At 42.0% G+C, this 21821-nt stretch overlaps 1 protein-coding gene across 4 annotated transcripts in view; it reads left to right on the top strand.

Annotated features, from left to right (window-relative positions):
* KLHL2 (kelch like family member 2) overlaps positions 1 to 21821 on the top strand; it is a 166532-nt gene that overhangs the window by 89161 nt on the left and 55550 nt on the right. For all 4 annotated transcript variants that reach the window (XM_088450296.1, XM_088450299.1, XM_088450297.1 and 1 more), the window contains 3 exons: positions 451 to 560; positions 2784 to 2900; positions 11475 to 11624. In XM_088450296.1, the coding sequence (XP_088306422.1) occupies positions 451 to 560; positions 2784 to 2900; positions 11475 to 11624 (377 nt within the window). The remainder of the gene's footprint in view (positions 1 to 450; positions 561 to 2783; positions 2901 to 11474; positions 11625 to 21821) is intronic.

Below are 21821 nucleotides of genomic sequence, written 5' to 3'. Positions count from 1 at the left end.
TAATCATATCGTTCAGCGGGTGTGCTCAATGTCATGAACGACATTGAGCACACCCTGCTGGGGACACACTAGACGATATCGCTCCTTTAGGCTACAGTTAGGTTTAGGCGCTTGGGGGAGGGTTAGGCATCATGGGGAGGGTTAGGGTTGGGCACTAGGGGAGGGTTAAGATTAGGCTTAAAACAAAAAAAAAAGTGTTGACCATTTGTCCCTGTCATCCTTTTGTCAGTCTACCTTTTGACCCTGTTGACATATTGCCTGTCAGCCATTTGGTGTCGACCTATTACCTGTCTTTCTTCTATACCACACCCGTTCTCTAACTCATCCTTCAGTTGTCACCGTCCTTAAAACTTTTCTTTTCCATCTTCTGATTTTTTTTATTTTTTTTGCTCCCTTTTAATGTAATTTGTTTATCACTATTATCCTTTTTGTTTGTTGTTTTTATTACAGAACAACACTTTTCTGATATTGTCCCCGGCGAGGAGTTTCTAAACCTTGGAATAGAACAAGTTTGTAGCTTGATTGCCAGTGATAAACTTACTGTTCTTTCTGAGGAAAAGGTAATTACATGTGCTAAAAGGTACTTTTTTGTTTTTCAAGTAGAAATTGCCTTGTGTCAGATGTACAGTAACAGTAGACCGTTAGTGAGATGTTCTAGCAGTAAGTCCATCTTATGGGAATTTATAGGCTGCAATCTTCTGAATACTGCTTCAGCCTATAAAATTAAGGCATCTAATGTGCGTAGGCGACAGGATAACATTATAGAATAACTGTTAGGATTTACGGGCAATAAACACTCGTTTTATATTGTTTACTGTAAGTGGTATATATTACTAAACAGCGACTTTTCACAATCGCTGATTATCGGCAGCTTTGACCGCTGGATTTGAAATGGCAATAGCAATATATGCAAGCCTGATTTATTACTATTGTTTATTTAATTTCACAGGAAATTGGCAGCTTTGAATACTCACTATTTAGTAAATACCCTCCTAAATCTTCTAGCGAGACACATTAGTCTCACAGAAGACAATGGCCCTCATTCAGAGCCGCTCGTTAGCGGCAGTACGCTCGTTCCGAGCGATGTTTGCACATCTGCGCATGCGTACGGTTTTTAGTACGCATGCGCGAACCAGTCAGTGCGGCCGAAAATCGTTGGTACGCAATATAGCGAGGGCCTGCTATTTTGAGTGACAGAATGAGGCGTATGTGGGTGGTAACAGGGGAAGGTGCTTGAAAATGGGGAGTGGAGATCCGAACGCAGGCGTGCTTAAAGGTCAAAACGGGCGTTTTATGGGTGTGCATATTTAAAACAGCAGCGTCATTGACCACGTCACTGGGTTATTTTATAGCCAGAACTGCTCGCAAATTTGTGGTAGCAAACACCAACCACAAGAATAGCGAGCAGTTCATACGCTGGTCGATGTACTCGATTAATCTAATAAATAGCGGACATGACGTAGGATGCGAGCGGCCAGGGGGCGTTTTTAACAAATAAACGAGCGTATGTTTTGCTCGCTCGTTCAGACTTAGAGGTGTGAACAGACTGCAATGTGCGTACGGATCATTTGAATAGCCACCCCTTGTTTTTAAACGAGCGACCACAAATAGCGAACGGCTCTGAATGAGGGCCAATATATGGGCTGATGATCCTGACAGTGGTTTTCTACCTCTGCCCGAGGTTTGTTGCTCGGTGCTCTGGTCACCAAATGATGATTGATTGGATCACTAGCAATGGTAGGGATAGGGCTCAGCAATATGTAAAATAGAATGCACATACTCACTGACTTTTAGAAAATGATGGGCCAGGATGCAAAGTAAATGAATAAATAAATAGCCCAGATATAAAATAAAAATTTTTACATAGACCGTTCTGAACACTTCGCAGTAGATAGAAGCCTATACTATAATAAAGAGCTCGCTAGCTGCTTAAAAAGACAACAATCACTTGTTTTTCTGTACATAAAAACCCAGGGATGGTCGCTGCACAAACACCCAGGAGTGAGGTCAGTGATTGCCATGCTGTGTATAACTCTGTCACACAGACTGTTATTGACTTTTACCGCAGTATGATGTTCTGTGCACTGTATAATGACTTGGATCATTCAGTGTATTTCCATTGCCCTCAGGTTTTCCCATCATGCCTCTTTATTGCACATTTCACACACAAATGGCTTAAATCTGATGGTCTGATATGAGGCTTCAAGGAATTCTAAAGAATTTCAGTTTATGGAACTCGGATAGCCAAAGTAAAAACATAATATTGTACACTAGGAATGAAAGCATAGAAAACAGTAACGTCATCGGGCGTTTAGTGTTCATGGTAATCTATACTGATCACTGAAGCCTAGCTGACTATTCTTATTTTTGTTTAGAAAGGAAAGTAGTTCTGCAAATTATAGAACATGTTTTATTATTTGTTGTAAAATGGTATTACGCAATTGCTATAATCATGGAAATCCCTGTCACATGTTAGACCTTGCTTCTCGGACTTGGATAAATAGCTAGGTTTCAATGTGACCCCTGTCTGCACTGAGCCTTGTAACCTGCCTGTGCATCAATATCCCTGTATCTGCATCAATGCTGGGAGCTCAAGGAAGTCTCTGTAAACATTGCTATATAACATGACTGCTGCAATCATTGTTACACTGGTACCTGCAATTGTACGGTATGCAATAGCTGTCTACTAAGTATAAATACTTTATGTGCATCTTCAATCTTACTTTTACTGTTAAGGACATGAAATAGATTTTTACAGTTTTTTTTATTTATTTTCCAAACAGGTATTTGAAGCAGTCATTGCCTGGGTAAACCACGATAAAGATGTCCGCCAAGAGCACATGGCGCATCTAATGGAACATGTCCGTCTTCCGTTACTTTCAAGGGATTATTTAGTACAGGTAAACACAAGTAAATCATTCTTAGGGGTAAAATTCTATACATATATCCATTGAAAAACTGCTAAATAATGCATTAACGATCTGTACTGATGGTTTTTATGAATGTCCCGATCCTGGTACCAAAAGGTTTTTCTATGTCAGGTCTCGTCTACCGTAGGACCAGTGCTGGTTTTATTTAGCCACAAGGGATACTAGATACTTATACATGTTGTGCCAGTGTTTCACTGTCCCCCTTGGAATGTAACTTTTTCCTGCACACTTTGCTTTAGATGTTTAGCACACAAATTCAAATGCCTTCCCCCTTACTAATGCTGTGCTATAGACAACTGAACCATGTTTGGAGGGCAGAATAGGTAGCTAAAATAACATTTGATTTATGTAAAGTGGCTTTCTTTTCTGCACACTCTTTAGTTCCTGGCAGGGCAGGCCCTAGCCCAAATATTTTGGTAAGCGAGTATATTTTTTGGCATCCCCAGGCATATTGTTGCGTGTGCCCAAACAAATTAAGGGGTTGTGGTCTCATGGAAAAAGCCATAACCATGACCCACACCCCTTTCTCGTCACTCTGGTAACAGTGCTTTCCATTCCATATGCACCTTAATGCAGTCCCCCCAGTAGTGCCCCTTATACAGTACCCCCAGTATGCAATGCCCCCCAGTAGTGATCCCTCTTATGCAGGCCACAAGTAGTGCCCCTTATACATTGCCCCCCGTAGTGGTCAGCCTTATGCAATGCCCCCTTATACAGGACTCCAGTAGCGCCCCCAGTAGTGATCCCCCACCCTATGCAGTGCCCCTTATACAGTGCCCCCATTAGTGGTCCCCCCTGTGCAGTGCCACTTATGCCCCCAGTAATAACCCCCTCATATAGTGCCCCCAGGAGTAGTGCCCCCAGTAGTGGTACTCCCTATGCAGTGCCTCCAGTAGTAGTCCCCCCCACCCCATGCTGTGCCCCCAGTAATGGTACCCCTTATGCAGCGCCCTTTAAACAGTGGCCCCAGTTGTAGTCCCCCCCCCTATGCAGTACCCCCAGTATTGCCATTTATATAGTGCCCCCTGTGGTAGTGCCGCCCCTTGTAGTGCCCCTAGTAGTAGCCGTAGTGGTCCCCCCCCTTGTAGTAGTCCCCTCCCCTTGTAGTGCCCCTAGTAGTAGTCCCCCCTTGTAGTGCCCCTAGTAGTAGTCCCCCCCCTTGTAGTGCCCCTAGTAGTAGTCCCCCCCCTTGTAGTGCCCCTTGTAGTAGTCCCCTCCCCCTTTGTAGTAGCCCCCAGTAGTAGTCCCACCTTGTAGTAGTCCCCCATGATGCAGTGCCCCCAGTAGTAGCCCCCCTTGTAGTGCCCCTCGCAGTAACCCCCTTAGTAGTGCCCCCCCAGTAGACACATACGTAATAAAAAAAAAAAAAAACACTTACCTGAATCCCCACTCTGGCTCCTGCTCCCGCCGCTGCCATCCATTCCTCCGTCCGACCTCCCTCCAGGCAAAGGCTGCTCCTCCGTGTCCCGGTCTTGCAGGCTGCTCCATGTCTTTAGTTTTCTCCCCTGCAACCCAGAATGCCAGCTGCGGCCGCGGTGACGTCACGTGGTGCGCCGCACAGGCATTCTGGGTGACAGTGGGAGGGTCTTAGGGCCAGTGGGAGGCGGTGGTCATCATGGCGCCCACCGTCACTGTTCAGGGTGCAGCTGCAGCACTGGCAGCGGCTGGCAGTGCAGCGGCATATAGTATAATAAGTTACTGTGACTTATTGTGATGCTGGCTGCGCCCCTACAGCTTGGCGCCGTACGCGGCTGCGTACCTGGCCGGCCGGCCCTGGTTTCTGCCATGAAATATCATAAGAGCTTGAACCAGATTGAAAGTCTTTGGCAGCTATACATGGAAGTGAAAGGAATGAAATCTCATGAGCAGGGCCCTTTCTACCTATTGTCTCATATCTGCACCTTACTTATCAACCTCTTATTTAGTAGGTTCTGTTTTTAAGTGTGATGAGTTTTCGGTGTGATTTTTATATACTGATTGACCAACATTGGGAAGTTTTGTGGCACCATACAAAAAAATTGACTGACTCCAAGACGGGATTAATTTAAAGTGTACCAGTTGCCTACACAAGTAGTCATTTTGTTTTGTGAACCAATGTTCTTAATAGTGGAGCTAAATTGATAGAATGAATACAGGTTGAGTCTTCCTTATCCAAAATGCTTGGGACCAGGGGTATTTTGGATATCAGAATATTCCGTATTTTGGAATATTTGCATATCATAATGACAGATCTTGGGAATGGGACCCAAATCTAAACACAGAATTAATTTATGTTTTATATACACCTTATACCTGCAGGTAATTTTATACAATATTTTTAATAATTTGTGGCTCAATCAAAGTTTGTGTACATCCATGAAATTCATTTATGTTTCATATACACCTTATACACCCAGCCTAAAGGTAATTTTATATAATATTTTTAATAATTTTGTGCCTTAAACAAAGTTTGTGTACGTTGAACCATCAGAAAGCAATGGTTTCACTATCTCGGTCATGCTAAAAAAAAAATCCGTATTTCAAAATATTTGACTATGGGAGACTCAACCTATATTGGTTCAGGCCATAAAATGGCTCTGCTCTAGATTGGAAATAGGCACACTTTAAAACACTTAAGAGGCTGATTCACAATTGCACGCAGGTCCGGTTTGCAGGTAGCTCTTGAGTTTATTATGCGCTGTGCATGCTCCATAGCCAAGCATACGCAACTTTAAGCAGCTATAAGTGATTCAGAGTTGTGCGCATCTCAGGCACATCACTACTTACAGCTGAGTGGGTGCAGCTGTGCAGCAACTCAGCGTTTGTGTATATAGGATAAATGTTCTGGAGATGTCCCATGTAGAAGGGATTCTGGACTATTGACAGGTGAGCATATGCCAAGACATACAAACAAAAATAGGTCAACACCTTAGCGCAAGAAAGGAGCAGCTGAAGACATGTCTGTTTTCTGATGGATCTCTGGCACCAAGAATAGGGATGGTGCAAATACACCCTGATAGCGATGACGCCTAATTTCACAAGCACATGGATGGAGCGAGGCTGGGCCATAAAGATGCGTCCACATCTTACCTCCGTGCGTTAAACATAACGTGTGAGTGCTGAACGTCATTTCGTGCAACTTTTTACCTTCAAATGTGTCTTATTCACATAGCGATGCAAATATGATGCACAAGCAGCTTCTGCTGAGTAAATAATATTTGGCATGCCTATATTCTGTGTGCGACTGCGGGTGTACCTGCATGCGAAACCCTACGGTACAGTATCACAGCTGCTGTGACACTTATATACAGCAGATATACCCGCACACAGAATATAGGCACAGCCATTAGTTTTTCGCTCTGGGTCTCTCTCTTCTTTGTGATATTTTTATCATGTTCCTATGGCAGACTCTATGAGGTTATCTATTGTGAGTCCCCTCCAGCCAGGTTGTGAGGTCTGAACCCGAGTCTTTAAGTCGTCTTTCAGACCGTCAGTATAATCAGCAGATGCTGTTTGTGTGTCCTATTCACATCGCTAAGCGACTAAGATGCATTTGAAGGTAAAAATGTGCACGAAATGATGCTCGGCGCTACCGAGTCACTCGCAAGGAAGTAAGATGTATGTGGATGCATCTGTAGATGCATCCCACCTCTGAATATGGATGGAGATGCGCATTTATTTCATGAGCCAACACCTGAGCCCAACTTGCATGCAACTCTGAATAACCCTAAATGTATTACTGTAGGGGCTACAGAAATGCAATTTAATACCACAATTTGCGAAGTGTGCATATTTTGTTTTATAGAAATGATAGATCTGTGCTAAATATAATCCTAGATTATGGGCACATAAACAATTTCAGGCTGACAGACTTCTGATACCAAGGGAACGCTGCATACGGCATTTGGATACACTGATCCTGCACATATGCACCAGGTATCTTCCTGCTGTGGGGTTGGCCCTCCCGCCGAGCACCTTGCCCTGCAATGTTGTAATAAATATCAGGGGCCACCTAACTCCTGGTACAGGTGTTTGGCACCCCTACTTATCTATTTTTATAACAGCATGTCCACTAGTCCCACTCTCATTTGCTCTCCTATCCTTGGATATTGACAAAAAGCAGAAGGGAACAGTGGCATCTTAATGCTGTGCTTTCTATATGTTCTCACACACACGCTATGTGCCCTAATGTAGGAATGACCTTGTTTCACAGTTACATATTTGCCATTTTCTGACACACTGTTGCACTTGTGATGAAATTATATCTGCCTCCTTGTGTCATGTTAAAATCTAGATTTTGAAACCACCATTGGTGCTTATGAATACTATGTGACTGGTGATTTATCGCACAAGAATTTAGCTAATAGGGAATTGATACTAAATGAAAAGTATTAATTAAAACATGTAATATCCCATTATAAGGCTTACTAAGGTGATTATGATGATAAAGATTTGCACAAGTTGCAAAGTGCTCATATTTTGTTTTGAAAAAATTACCGATTTGTGCTAAATATCAACCTAGACTATGGGCATATAAACCTGCAGCTTACAAAATGAATGCAAATATCAGGTTACAGTGCCTTTTTTCTTTGCCCCAATTTAGGGGTCTATTTACTAAGACTTGGATGGAGATAAAGTGCCAGCCAATCCGCTCTTTACTGCCATGTCACAGGCTGTTTGAAAAATGAGTTAGGAGCTGGTTGGTTGGTACTTTATCTCTGTCCACTTTATGTCCACCCAAGGCTTAGTAAATAGACCCCTTACTGAATTGTGCTGTGATCTGATCACATATCAGAACTGAAGTGCTTTGCTTCTAGAGAACCTTTTATTTTGAAGCAAAGCAAAAGTGGTAAAAGCTACTTGTGTGTGACTGGTGTCGAATCGGGTATGAGATCCTGGCAGTCGGGATGCCGCTGGTCAGAATACGGACAGCGGCATCCTGACAGCCAGAATCCCGACATCCATAAGGAAACAAGGTAAGACTAACCCTCACCCCTACTCCTAACTCTTCCTCCCTGGTGCCTAACCCTAACCTCTCCCTCCCTGCTCCCTAAACGTAACACTCCCTCCCCCGTGCCTAAACCTAGCCTCCTCCCTAGTGCCTAAACCTGTCGCCTGTCGGCACGCCGGGATGCCGACTACATCCCGTCTGACCACATATCTGTCTCTGCAATGTTCTGTTACTTGTTTTTATTTATTTCCTTCTTTTTTTTTTAAATGCAGTTTCTTTATAATAATCTCATTAGCCAGAAGCACACCTGACAGGTGTTAAAACCTGCCAAATGGTAAAACCACAGTTTTTTTTATTATTTGTATTCTAAAAAAAAAAATATGTGAAAAGATGTGGTACTCTGCTTTGCAGTCATCATGCAGTAAGATATAATTAAATCTGTTACTGTGTGACACAGTAAAGTGTTTGAATTGTATAAGTTTAGAAAATAATTTTGCCTTTAGAGCTTCTAGAAGAGAATAGAAAGTTATTCAGCTTGTTACACTGCAATCTGTGGTACATGAAAGCACAATACGCCCCCACACCTTGTACTGCCTTCTTGTTTTCCATCTCTATTACTTCAGTACATAAACATTTCAGCAAGATTTCTTGGTGTGTCAGATGAGTCCAAAGCCTTTTCTATTTACATGTGTAAGGTGCCTGGCTTCTTCCTATGACAGAGATGTGATTTTAGATATATTGGGGCATTATCCTGACAACTGCTAGAATGCCTTCAGGAGGTATTGCTGAAAAATCTGTTCCATTCATGTGTATGGTTTTTCTTCATAAGCTGCCTTATAGATTGGTTTGCATAGCTATCTGAAATAAATATAAAACACACCATAAAGGCAATTATTATTTGGTTTGTACTTGTAAAAGGGTTTATAGATCTGTTGTATTTTTATTTTTATATATTTTTTTCTAAATGATCTATACTGTATCCATTTTTATTTTTTTAGTCGATAGACAGTAATTAGACAGACAGTCAATAGAGAGACACCAGAAGGTAGACAGTGATTAGGTCGACAGGGTTAAAATGCTGATGGGTAAATGGTTGACAAGCTCAAAAGGTCAACATAGTCAAAATGTTGACAAAAAATGCAGACAAGTGGTTTTTCATTATTTTTTAGAGTTAGGCACTTGGCAGAGTTTTAGGGTTTGGTTGCGGAAGGGTACGGTTAGGTTTAGGCACTAGAGGGAGGATTCGGCACCAGGGGGAAGGGCAGACACTAGGGGGATTGTTAGGATTAGGGTTAAAATTAACCAAAAAATGTGTAAACCTTTTCTGTGTCGACCATTTGCATGTTGACCTTTTGACCCTGTCGACATAAGTCCATGTCGACTAATTTCCTGTCGACCTTCTGTCCCTGTCAACCTATTGCCTTTCTATATTTCAATTCACACCTTTTTTATGTGTGGTGTATGTGTGGTGTGTGCGTGCGTATGTGTGGTGTGTGTGTGTTGGGGGGGGGGTTGGGGCATGGGGTAATTCATTATTTATTTTTCTCTTTGATGTTTGCAGGCTAAAAAATTAGCTTCTGTGTCGCACATGCTGAAGTATGTCAGGCGGAAAAGGCTAGTTTTGTCAGACAAATTTCTTTGTGGGTACAATAGTACTTGCCAGCATAATGACAGCCCCTCTGATGCATCCTGAATTATAAGAACTGCTCTCCAATATGGTCTTGACCTCCTAGACCACAGGGAAACGGCATAGTCATTCAAAAGTTATTTTCATTATACCCTTAATTTTTGGCTTATTTTCGGCTAAAAGACATGTCCTCCAATCATTGAAGCAGGGCGTTTTTAAAATTGATTGTAAATTGTGAATGTCTATAAAACAAGGTTCTGAAAACCACGCTTCACTGGCTGGAAAACAAGTGACATTCACAAATGCTCGTGCGGTGCTAGCCAAACTTTTTTTTCAAGGAATAACAACTTTGTTCTAAGTTGGAAAAAACGTATTTGGCCTGACCTCTGGCAGAGTGATGTGTATGTTTATCAATATGGCTTTAATTATAGTGTTATTGTAATATTGCTCTTCTACAAAGGATGGAAGATAATGAAATCTCTCTCAATTCCTCCTAAACCGCACAGATTGGTTCTTTTTTTGTTTTTCTCAATTTGAGAGAAGATATGTTACATAGCTTGTTGTACTTCAGTAAATTATATTATATATCAGTTATATTGTTGTTGTGACCAGTGGCGGCTCCAGAGGTGGGGCTGCAGTACAGTCCAAAATTCAAATAGGGGAGCCACACCAACTGCCAGTGTGTCCTGGCCAGCCATGTTTGGCAGCGTTTAGGGTTGGTGTGACTCCCCTATAAGGAGCTGCCACTGGTTGTGACCTAAAATATGTTATGCATATTTTACTGGTCTTCCTAAGTTAGGTTGCACCCAAATTATTGTTCTGAATATGATCACATTTCAATTCCCAGAATAGAGAGCTTGGTTAATTAATGAATACCCGCAGCATGTGTATATTGCATGTATGATGTTGCCATTTAATAAGCAAACAGGACACTCTATTTTATGTGTTCATTCCATCATTCATTTGTTTCATGAAGAATTACTGTACGGCATAAAATCATCATACATGAGGCATTTTTTTGCCGACTGGCCAGTTTGGATTAGATTGTGTGTGTCATTTCCTGCATATATGGCCTCTATGATTTCAGAGAACTATACAAATTAATATTTATTTGTCTCATAAGGAATCCTGAAAATGCAATCAGGTAATGACCAACATCTGTATGTCAGCCGCCATTGATTACTATCGCTAGATCTAGGGGTAAATTTACTAAGTGGCAGCTTTGCAAAAACCCCTGATATCTGCGATTTCCCAACAATTTTAAATCCCGACAATTTATTAACCTCAAAATGCTGCTAAACCACACGTTAGAACAAAAAACAGAAACCATTAGATTAACTAGACTACAGGTTTTTTTTAAAGCGACATAAACCACCCAAAAAATTAGTAGCCTCTGAGATTTGTGTTTTTGTAAAGAGCTGACTTGTCTTTTTGTTTTGTTAAAATAATAAAAAAATGCCTTAGGGCCCCCTAATATTGTAGCCAGCACTAGCCATTTAATCCTATGCTTTTAGTGGAAAAATCGTGAAGACCGTGTGTGGTATCCTCCCAAAATTTCCATCACCAGCCGAGGCTTGCGCCACTTTAGCAGTGGAAACATGCGGCTTTGGGTCCCTTCGCCATATACCAACTAGCCCTAGGCTGGATTCCCAAGGGGGATCAGGCCCCAAATATATGCGGACCCCCAAATTTCCTAGAAGAAACCAGCCCTGTGTACATTGCACAAAAAATAATGAAATAAAAGAAAAGGATGCACAGATCCTAGGGATCTAGGAAACTGCCTTAGAAAACAGAGGATCGATTGCAGGTTCACTTTTAGACCTTTTGTAAATACTTTAGTTCTTTGTATGAACCGGCCGCTGATCCGTGGCTGATCCCATTTGTTTTCATACCCCAGCAAAACTGTCCATTGGTAAATAACAGGAACGTATAAAGCATAACTCACAGACAACCGTAATATTTGGTTTGTTTTTATCTTTTCTTGAAGAGAGTTGAAGAGGAGACACTAGTGAAAAACAGCAGTGCCTGTAAGGATTACCTTATTGAAGCCATGAAGTACCACTTGCTTCCAGGAGACCAGCGGACGTTGATAAAAAGTGCACGAACGAGGCAGCGGACACCGGTCAGTCTTCCCAAGGTAGGATTTCAGATTTCTAACTTTTTATACCTAGTGTTTACTTGCCAATGTTTGAAAACCATGACAATCATACAATTAAGTGAATGTGGTAGCCTGAATATAATAATCTGGGCTTTAGCCGCAAGACTTAAACCATCATAACTCACAATTTGCCTGCAATTTACCCCAGTAGCTCAATATATCTATATATTTTGAAGAGATTATATATTGGGGCTGTCATCCAGGGGCATAACTAGGATAAAGGGGCCCCATAGGACTCATGTTCCCCTTCACATCTCAACACAATCTCGTTTTGTGAGTAGGATAGTGGCATGCAGATGCATTTGTTTATCCAAGCAATACTGTAAAAATAAATTTAAAGTGGAAAATAAGTTAAATAAGCGTGTAATGATAATATAAAATTAATATACTGTATATCTATATTGTTGTACCAAAAATCAAATGATAAAAACTTGCCATGAAATAACCTAATGAATTGTGACCACACTGTTGTTGACTCAAATGTAACTCCAAGGAACAATCAAAAGGATTCAGTGATCGTGGTGAGCGACAAAATTTGTGGGTCCCAGGGACCCACCACTTTAAAAAAATGGGGTCCTATCTGACCATTTCTGGTCCCATAATAATTTATGCTTTAGAGCTCCCCATATGCCTCAGACCTCCCCACATGCCCCTAAAATGCAGATCCGATACCCCCAACAGCATCAGATATCCCCACGAGCCCCTTAAATGCATGTTTTAATGCCTCCATGATCTTTCACATAATATGACTTGTCTGTTAAAACCTATAATGAATAGGTAGGCTTACCATATCATCCCTTTAAACTGGGACACTCATGAATTACACAGGTTCTGTGGCTCATTAAAACCAGGTGAAATCTAGGCATGAAGTCAGCAGTCACAGAACCTTTGTAATTAATTCACGTGTCCTGTTTTAAAGTGATATTTTGGTTAACCACTTTAGGTAATGGGCATATTTATCAAAGGATAAATGCCCGGTCTTTACACATTATTTTGCACATTAATTCCCTTTTTTACATTATGCCACAGCAAAGCCCAGCCTTTACACATTATGCCATGCAGTAATACCCCTTACAAAATGATGCCACACATTAATGCCCTTTACACATTATGCCGCACATTAATGCCCTTTAGTCCCCCTGTGCATTGCCCCTAGTAGCAGTCCCCCTGTGCATTGCCCCCAGCAGCAGGTTCCCCCTGTGCATTGCCCCAGCAGCAGTTCCCCCTGTGCATTGCCCCCAGCAGCAGTTCCCCCTGTGCATTGCCCCCAGCAGCAGTTCCCCCTGTGCATTGCCCCCAGCAGCAGCTCCCCCTGTGCATTGCCCCCAGCAGCAGTTCCCCCTGTGCATTGCCCCCAGCAGCAGTTCCCCCTGTGCATTGCCCCCCATATGCCTTCAACCACCTATGCAGTCCAATGAAGGTATCTGCCTCAATAGGTGTGGGTGACCTGAGCATTAGGCCCAGTCCACTAAAGGGCAAATAGGTGGGCCCTCTAGTGACCTGGGCCTAATGCCCAAGTCACACACCTATTTGGGGGGCATATACCTTCAATTGGTCCTAATGCCCCCTATGTTGCCCGGGCCTTGTGCCCGCCTATAGACCAACAGGCCTATTGCCTGAATTTATCCCACGGGCCTAGTGCCCGACAACCCTGGTGGTCTAGGAAGGAGTAAAATTCCGGTGGCCCAAGGCCGCCTACCGGTACGGTGGAAGAGGCTGCGGGGGGGAGCTTTGTTAGCTCTTTTGCTTTCCTCCCCCGCAGTCCTCTTCGGTCCTCAGCTTCAGTCTTCTGCCGCTGGCCCGTCCTGGCCAGCGGCACCGCCTCTTCCTTATTGATCACGCCGTCTTCTGGCCTCTTGAGTGGCCGCCGGAACTGTTGCCCCGCCGCTCTTCTCTTCGGGAGGTATTCAATCCTCCCCTCCGCCGACGGACTGAACGTTCCAGCTCAGCGGCGTCTTTACGAGACGCCGTGAGTGGGCATGGCTACGACGCGGCGAGCCGCAATTGGCTCGTCGATTCTGCCTCCTTTTGGCTGCAGGACCGCGAGCCAAAAGCTCGCGCCCAGTGCCAAACAACCGCCGCCGCTACTTGGCTTCTCTTGCCGCCACTAGTGGAAGGGACCAGGCGGTCCCTTCACCAGGTACCAGCCGCGGTGGCTTACCCGGCACTGGGAACAAACACTGTCCCAGCGCCGGGCACGGACGCTGTGCCGATGCTGGGATCAGACACTTGATCCCAGCACGACTTTCCACAGCAGCAGCCAATGAGAGTCTATCTGACTCCCATTGGCTGCTCTAACAGATAGCGTTATGTTATGTGTGCATGGGGACGCGCTGTGCTGCAGCCAGCTGTCAGGGATTGGCCACCGCTTAGCGCGTCCCCGGGGACCCGGCTACTTTAAAAAAGTGAGTTCCCAGTGCCCGATATCGGTTAAAATATGCGCTATAGCGCGGATTTGCGAACACTGGGATTATAAAAATATCCAAAAATATAAAGAGACCAATATATATTTTCAATAAAAATATTTAAAAAGCAGCGATCCTCAAAAGTCAATGCATTTAATGGATATAAGTGTAAAATATCTATAATCTGGAGTAATCTTTTTCAGTAGCTAATTGAATATATGTATGCACATCTTAAAAATCAGTCTTTTATAAAGTCCAAAAGTGAAGCCACTCACCAGACCGATCAGCAGCAAAAGCAGCCCTTACATGTATCTCCAAGTATGAGACAGTGGCTGACAGCCCTCTAATCGTATATGCATGATAACCAGATCACAATAGCAGTCTCACCAGTGAGAAGCAGATATAAGTCCATCTAGGAAGCCGCTTTGTGCATCTCAGATAATATATTATCATTGCTACACTGACTGATCCAGTAATGTCGAGAGATGGGGTTTTCAATATGTAACTCACCTGGAAAACAGATAGAAAACACCTTAACGGAGCTATTTACTTTCTAGAGTGCAGAATTATTCAATTAATGTACAGTAATTTTTAACAGTAACAAAGCCGCAATTACTAGTAGTGACACATTGTATCAACACTTAATTTTCACCTAATGTGCTTCCCTATATAAAATGTGGCTTTTATAGGAAATTGATGTGGTGTTGGTTGAAAGTGAGATCTCTGTACACACAGTCATAAAACAGCAAGCTGACATCTCCGTATCAATTGCTGCACCAGTTATGAGAGTGGTTATATTTTCAGAATAGGTAAGGAAATGTAGCCTTAAGAAATGTAGAATGAATACAAAAAAACCCTATTTAAAACAAATAGGCAGAAACACTTAAATAGTCCCAAACTTGTATAGCAGCACCATAAGGCAGTAATGCAGAATGCCGGCTCACATTACATACCACTTGTGTGTTCTGCATGAACAAAAGTTGGCAACTGCAGGGGGTCATTCAGTTAAGTGTAAGGTCACGTAGGACATCCCTTGATAAGACCCTGTGGGATATTCAGGTAAGAAACATTGCTTAGTTTTGCTTTCCCCACATATGTGTGTATTTTATTAATGGTAATACCCAGCTCATGCCTAATTGAATCTGTAAAAGTGTGTTTGGGGGGCTTTTTTGTATCCATTTACAGAAAGATAAAATATCCTGTACAGTTTATAACTGAAAGCTCTTAAACTACATTCATTACGTCTTCTATGTGAGTAGCCATGGTCATGTCATTCATAGGTTGTTATGACTACATTTCTGTGACACATCACTACAGGTGAGATGTACAAAAACAGCTAACACAGTTGGCATAAAAAATACTTTGTAATGCTGGGATAAAATCTAACTGAAGAGGTGAATATTTGTACTGAGAGACTCGTACACAAAACCAAGATGGAATTGTCTTGGAACAGTGATTAGGACAGAAGAAGGAAAGAATAGTAGATGAGATTGGAGTGTAGAAGAGGTAATGGTGATTAGACATATACAGTAAGTATGTATTCCGGTATGAGCAGAGTGTAGGTAAGTGGCAGCACAGGCACATCATTATAGCACATGCATCTTTCTATACCCTCAGTTGCCATACGATTATTGTATCAGCAGCAGAGGCATATTAATGTTCAGCACTCCCACCCACACACAGACACACAGACACACACACCTTCTCCCCACACACACAGACACACGCCCAATTGCTTTGGGTGACACTTATGAAAGATGGTGTATGTGCAAGGCTCTAGCACAGTATCAGATTCTTGGATCTCATGCATCAAATCCGGCGCCATCTTTCTTTCTATATCATCCGAAAGATGGCCGCTAGCAACAGGGGTAGGGGTTTGGACCCTCTGCTTGGCAGACAGTGCGGACTGTTCTGGGTGCAGGATGTCCGACCCAGGGGCCCATGTACACTGCAATCCCTGAACTAACTATAGATACACTACTGATTACCAGTCAATTGACTCTTAATATACATTTTTTTTTATTATTATTATTATTCTTTTACATCTGTAATTATTTGCACAGATGTTTTTGCAGACAACATGACATATGCTTTGATTCAGGTTACAAAACAGTTTATGTTCTAGCTTCTAGCACATTTTGAGTTGGTGTAAACATGGAATGTCCATCAAGTCCAAAATCAGTTTATAAGAAATGTTAACGCCTTAGCTGGGTTCATGTCAAATGCTATATTTGACTGTATGGTGGGCCCCACAGAAATCCCTTTTTTGATTCAAGAGTGCTTAGACAACCCTTCCATCAAAAATATATGTTCATTATGTCTGTACATTTTTAGTCCATAAAGCTTATTCTTAGATTCTACTTGGTAAATTGTTATCTCTGAGGAGAATTGTGTAGGAAGCAACGTATAACCTCATGCTATAAGGATTGAAAAAATCCTGAGTCAGACCTTGCGGTACTACTGCAGCACGTGAACACCGCAAGAAAGAAAGGCGCGTGTATGTAGTATGTGCATGACATCAATGAGAGGCTGAAACTAGCCAAGGATCGAGGATATGACTGCCCCTCTACAATGTGAACAGAAGGGAAGGGTCAGAGTGCACAGCCGACTGCCATGAGGCCAAGGGTCGGAGACTCTCTACACTTCCATTGATAAAGCGTCCAACAAGTTAGAGATAATAACTGTGCTTCTAAAGGTGGGTACACACCTGACAGATATATCTGCAGATGACGTTCGTTCATACACGCTGAACGACCATCATCTGTATGCTGCAGCGGGTGCCTGGGGGGGTGGCTTAATTGCGGAAGGCGTGGCCACGCCCCCCTTCGGGAATTAAAAAAAAAAACATTTGCGTTGCTGGGGAGGGGGGCGCTGTGTACCCCTCAGCCCGGCGCACAGCCAATGGGGGGCGCAATCAGCGTGATCGCTCCCCCCTTTGGCATAGGAGACTGCTCGGGCTGCTGCTTTAGCAGCCTCGGACAGTCTCCCAGTGCAGCCTAGCACACAGCAGCTTGTGCTGGGCTGCTGTGGATGGGGATCTGTGCCGGACCCGGCTAAGTGGTACTAGCTCGCGGCTCCCCCACTCCTCTCTGCACCCCTGTGTACGGGCGATCGGCTAACATATCTGTTCATTGGCTGTGCAGCACAACCAATGCGATATGTCTGTGAACGACGTTGTTCAGACATATCATCTCTACACACTTGCCGACGGGGGCACGATATATTGGCCGATCAATTGATCGGCCAGTGTATACCCAGCTTTAGTGTATTTTTTAATCCGTTCATAAAATATAATTATAAAATGTTATAAATAACCACCTTGCAAAAACATATTCATTTATATATGTACACATTATTGAATTAATTGTTATCAAAAACATGTTTTTCCCAATGTAACTGCTATATTATCTTTCAATCTTTCTATAGTAAACTGTGTATGTATATTTGTATATTAGGAAACACTATTATATGCATGACTCGGGGTCAGTTGACATGAACACAATACACAGCACATGCAGGAGCAAAGAGGAAAACCTGTCAGATGTAAACACTCCTTCCTCATTAGCGGGATTAAGTATAAATACAGTAGGCATTCTCACACGACATACCAAAGTTAGGTTGGACTTATCGTAATCTTGCAGACATCCAAAGAGACAGCCACCTTTTATGCTCCTACACACAGGAACAGAGACACTAGCAGTATATTACCTGTACTAACATACAACACATTTGCACATACAGGAAAGATAGCTGTGCTTTGCATAATAGCCGAATGTAAGCTCAGTCAGGTTTAACTCTTTCACTAATGAATTTTCAATGATCAGGTTCCTTTTGTTAACCTGGCCATACACTAGACCAATTTTTATCCAACCAGCTGGCTAGTTGGAATGAAAATCTGGTTAGGGATTAAAGTCAATCTGTTGCCAGGGATTAGATTAATTTTGTGCTCCTGATCATGAATATGCCATGCTTATTTTTCAATTGGCTCTAGTTTTTGAGATATGCATATGTCTTTTAATATTGAATACAAATTTAATTAAACAATGTTAAAAAGATATTTTTTTTATTCTGATTAAATTTGATTTGTAAAATGTTATAAAAAGACACAGGATTAGTACATACATAAGTGTGAGGAAACTATGAGAACCGTTTTTTGTAGGATTTTCTTTTGTATTCTTGTTGCGGTCAGTCCCTCTGCAGACGGTAATCGGCCATCATGTGACGATCCCACCTTCCTTGATATCTTTCTTCCATTACCTGGATATCCTGGGGGAACCGATTACCCTGTTCTTCGCTTAAATCTCCTAGATTGGACGGGAAGTGATGTAAATGGCTGTACAAAAAATGTACCTTAATACTCATGTTGGCACCTACTTTCTCGAAACATTTTAGCATGCTGTGGACTAATTCATGATAGTTGTCTGCCTTGTGATTGCCTAAAATTTTGAATGACAGACACATAACTCAGCCATGCTTCAGATTCGGTTTCAGTCATAGATGTGGTAAAATTTGGATCCTTCACCAGTTTCCATATCTGTGGGCCGTCAAAAATTCCTGCCTTTAATTTTGCAATACTAAGAGATGGAAATGTTTGACAAATATACGTGAAACAATCGCCTGACTTGTCCAATGCTTTTACAAATTGAATCATTAAACCCAGTTTGATATGGAGAGGCGGCAGTATGATTTTTTTTATTTTCCTGTCAATTAAGGGCTCATGAATGATGTTGGCTTCTCCAGTTATAACTTCTCTTGGAGGCCATACGGTTTGCTGCCAGTGCTTTTGTTTTGCATGACTATCCCATAAGCATATGTGACAAGGATACTTAGTATATCCACTTTGCTGCCCAAGAAGAAAGTTTACCATTTTTAAATCGACACAAACAGACCACTGATGCTGAGAATAAGCAATTTTTTCTAAGACTAACTTGATATTTTCATACTTTAAGTTTTGTTCAATGACTGATATAAATCGATGCAGATTTATTCCCATTGTGCAGTAATAAGCATTTTAAGCTCCTTTTAGAACTATCCAAAAAGTCCCGCCAGTCTTCTGCTCGATATTCTGGTAAGCCCATAAGTTATTGGTATATATAGACAATATGTTATTGTTACATACATTAACACATATATTGACACCTACTGTATCATGAAACCGGAAAGACTTGTGGTTAGATTGATTATATGTCTACATAGAGCAATCTTTTGCTCCCAATCTCATCCCTTCACCCATCTGTTCTATATTCTAGTTAGAGTTCAGATCAGAAATGTTAGGGCTTCTACTTTAATCCTACCAGCAGATACCCCTTATTTCATTTGTGCATTTCTCTCACCCAATTACAATAGCATATCCAGTGACTGTTCTAGATGCGGGCTAACAGGGCCATCGCCCGGAGCGCCGACACCTAGAGGGCGCCTCTGAGTCCCCCCCCCTCTCCGCGCCCCCCTCCCCCCCCCCCCCCCCCCCCCGGTCGCAACTGGGAACTTTCGTCCTGAGCTCCACAATGTCTAGAACCGGCCCTGAGCATATCATGACACGCAGTGACTAACACAGTCCCAGCTGCCTTCCTGGTTTCTTATATTCTCATGGTCCACTGACTTATGGCCTCTGATAGGATAAATAACGGAAAAACAAAGTGGTTAGTTTACACTACTTTACATATGCATTACAAACCTCACTTTAACTACAACTGTTGCTGTGCCTACAGGAACACAGATGCATGCCTTATTCTAATGAACTTCTGTGTCTTACCACATAACATAACAATACTCATGCTCTTGGGAGATTGCTAGGAATAATAGAGAACTACACTATTTTTACATTAGTTTAAAAAATGGAACCATAGTTGATGATGATAATAATAAATAATGTGTCTGTGGTTTAATTTGTCTGGATTCTTTTATTTGCATACAGTTGTTGTCCACAATCACTATTTAAAGTTTTGTTTGAACTCTGTTAAATAGAGTATGAGCCTGTATGTTTTTCTATATTCATGGCTTCTAATCATCCATGTGGTGATTCAGGTTACCGTCTGCGCCATGGAGTGCCGCCCGAACGTCCGTGAGGGTGCTCTGCGGTCATGTATCTTCACACCTTTTTCCTAGCACAAAAGTAAATGGAGGTTTCCTTACCATAACAAGTAGTATTGTGTGCAGTAGCACATCACGTTGATATCAACAGTACATCATCAATTTAAAATAATATTAAGTGATATCTTTATAAAATGATGATCGCCTTCAAAACATGTATGTTGTGAGGCAAGTCAACAATTATTTGTTGTAATAACATTTTGTCATTATTTTATGTCATTATACAATGGCAAGTAATCCTAGGGAATCAAATATGAAGAATGGTGGCACAACCATTGCCCAAAGCTCTAATATGGTAACCAATCAGAGCTGTAGTGGTTTTATCTCCAATCTCTATTTTACACATTGGAAGGTATTTCATTGCTTTGTATGGACCATCATCTGTCCTTGGTTATGTGTGTAATCGTGTACATCATAGGTATGCATATTTTGTCCATTCACTGAGTATGTCAGTATATCTGTTGTTGTGCACCAAGTAACCACATACAAATGTTTGTTAAATGTCATCACTTATTTATTTGAGTGTCTACTGTGCTTGGTTATATAGTAATTCACTACTTTAATGTTACAATAATGATCTGTAACTTTCTGCGATACCACTGAAGCGACACTTGCTGCAGACAAGAAATCATGTCCTGAATTATATGGGTTATTTTTTTTGTACTAGTAAATTATAATCTATATAATAATGGGTAAAGCATGTCTTGTGTTGGATATGCGCAATGGGAGTGACGGACACGGGACAGACCAGGAGTGTGGAGAACCATGCAGGACCACGCCTGGCACAGGGTAAGTATAGCGGGGCAGAGGTGACCCAGCATTTGCTAGGTCCATATTACTAGTATAATGTAGCAGGACATGGTGAGAATTTTTCTATAATGCATCTTTAGTGTCAGTAATAATGCTAGTACAGAATTATAGGAGGACTACATGAAGGTCATAGTACTGATAAGTGATTTTATTTATACAATGTTTAGTTTTTTGCCATAATTTGTATAAACTCATATTGTAAATCCCCAGAAATGAGTGGAATATGGAGGATGTGTATAGCACTCGCATCAATGTAAGCTCTTACGAGCAGGGCCCTCTACCCTCTTGTGCTTCTCCCTACTTTAGTTTCATCTACTTACTCCCCACTAGGGCACCTAACACTTGGTTGCTTATGCTCTGTTGCTTATCTGGGTGTTATGGTCGCTAATGTAGCAATATATTATCCATGTCCTGGTCCTGTATTGTATTGTTCTGTAAGACGCTTGTCAACAATTTGTTAATGTACTTTGTAAGGTGCTACGGAACACTTGTGGCGCCATATAGCTAAATGATGATGATAATATCTAGCACAATTGCAACTTTGCAATTGTTTAGTATATTTTATTTTTCAAAAGGTGAAAGGTGCTGAGTGCGGGATGTTACCAGAACATAAAAGATAATAGTTGGGTATATCATGTACCTGCAGGAGCTCCAGCAGATGCTGATGCATTTGCCCACCCATTTTGGGTGCTTCACATGCGCACCATACACCGACTGACAGAATAATCTATCTGCCAACTGATAGAAGAGGATTGCAAAGAGGAAAACTTACTGGTGCACTGTGCAAATTCCATGCCTCTTCCGACTCAAGTGGTATTCCTGTGGGAACATTGAAAACCTATATTAACAAGGATCTTGTATATGTTACTTG

Source organism: Taudactylus pleione, unplaced genomic scaffold (genome assembly GCF_031769625.1).
Source record: "Taudactylus pleione unplaced genomic scaffold, aTauple2 ptg000513l, whole genome shotgun sequence".
In the NCBI taxonomy this organism is placed as follows: domain Eukaryota; kingdom Metazoa; phylum Chordata; class Amphibia; order Anura; family Myobatrachidae; genus Taudactylus; species Taudactylus pleione.
The sequence above is the reverse complement of the archived record's forward strand: the minus strand, read 5'-3'. Positions and strand labels throughout refer to the sequence as shown.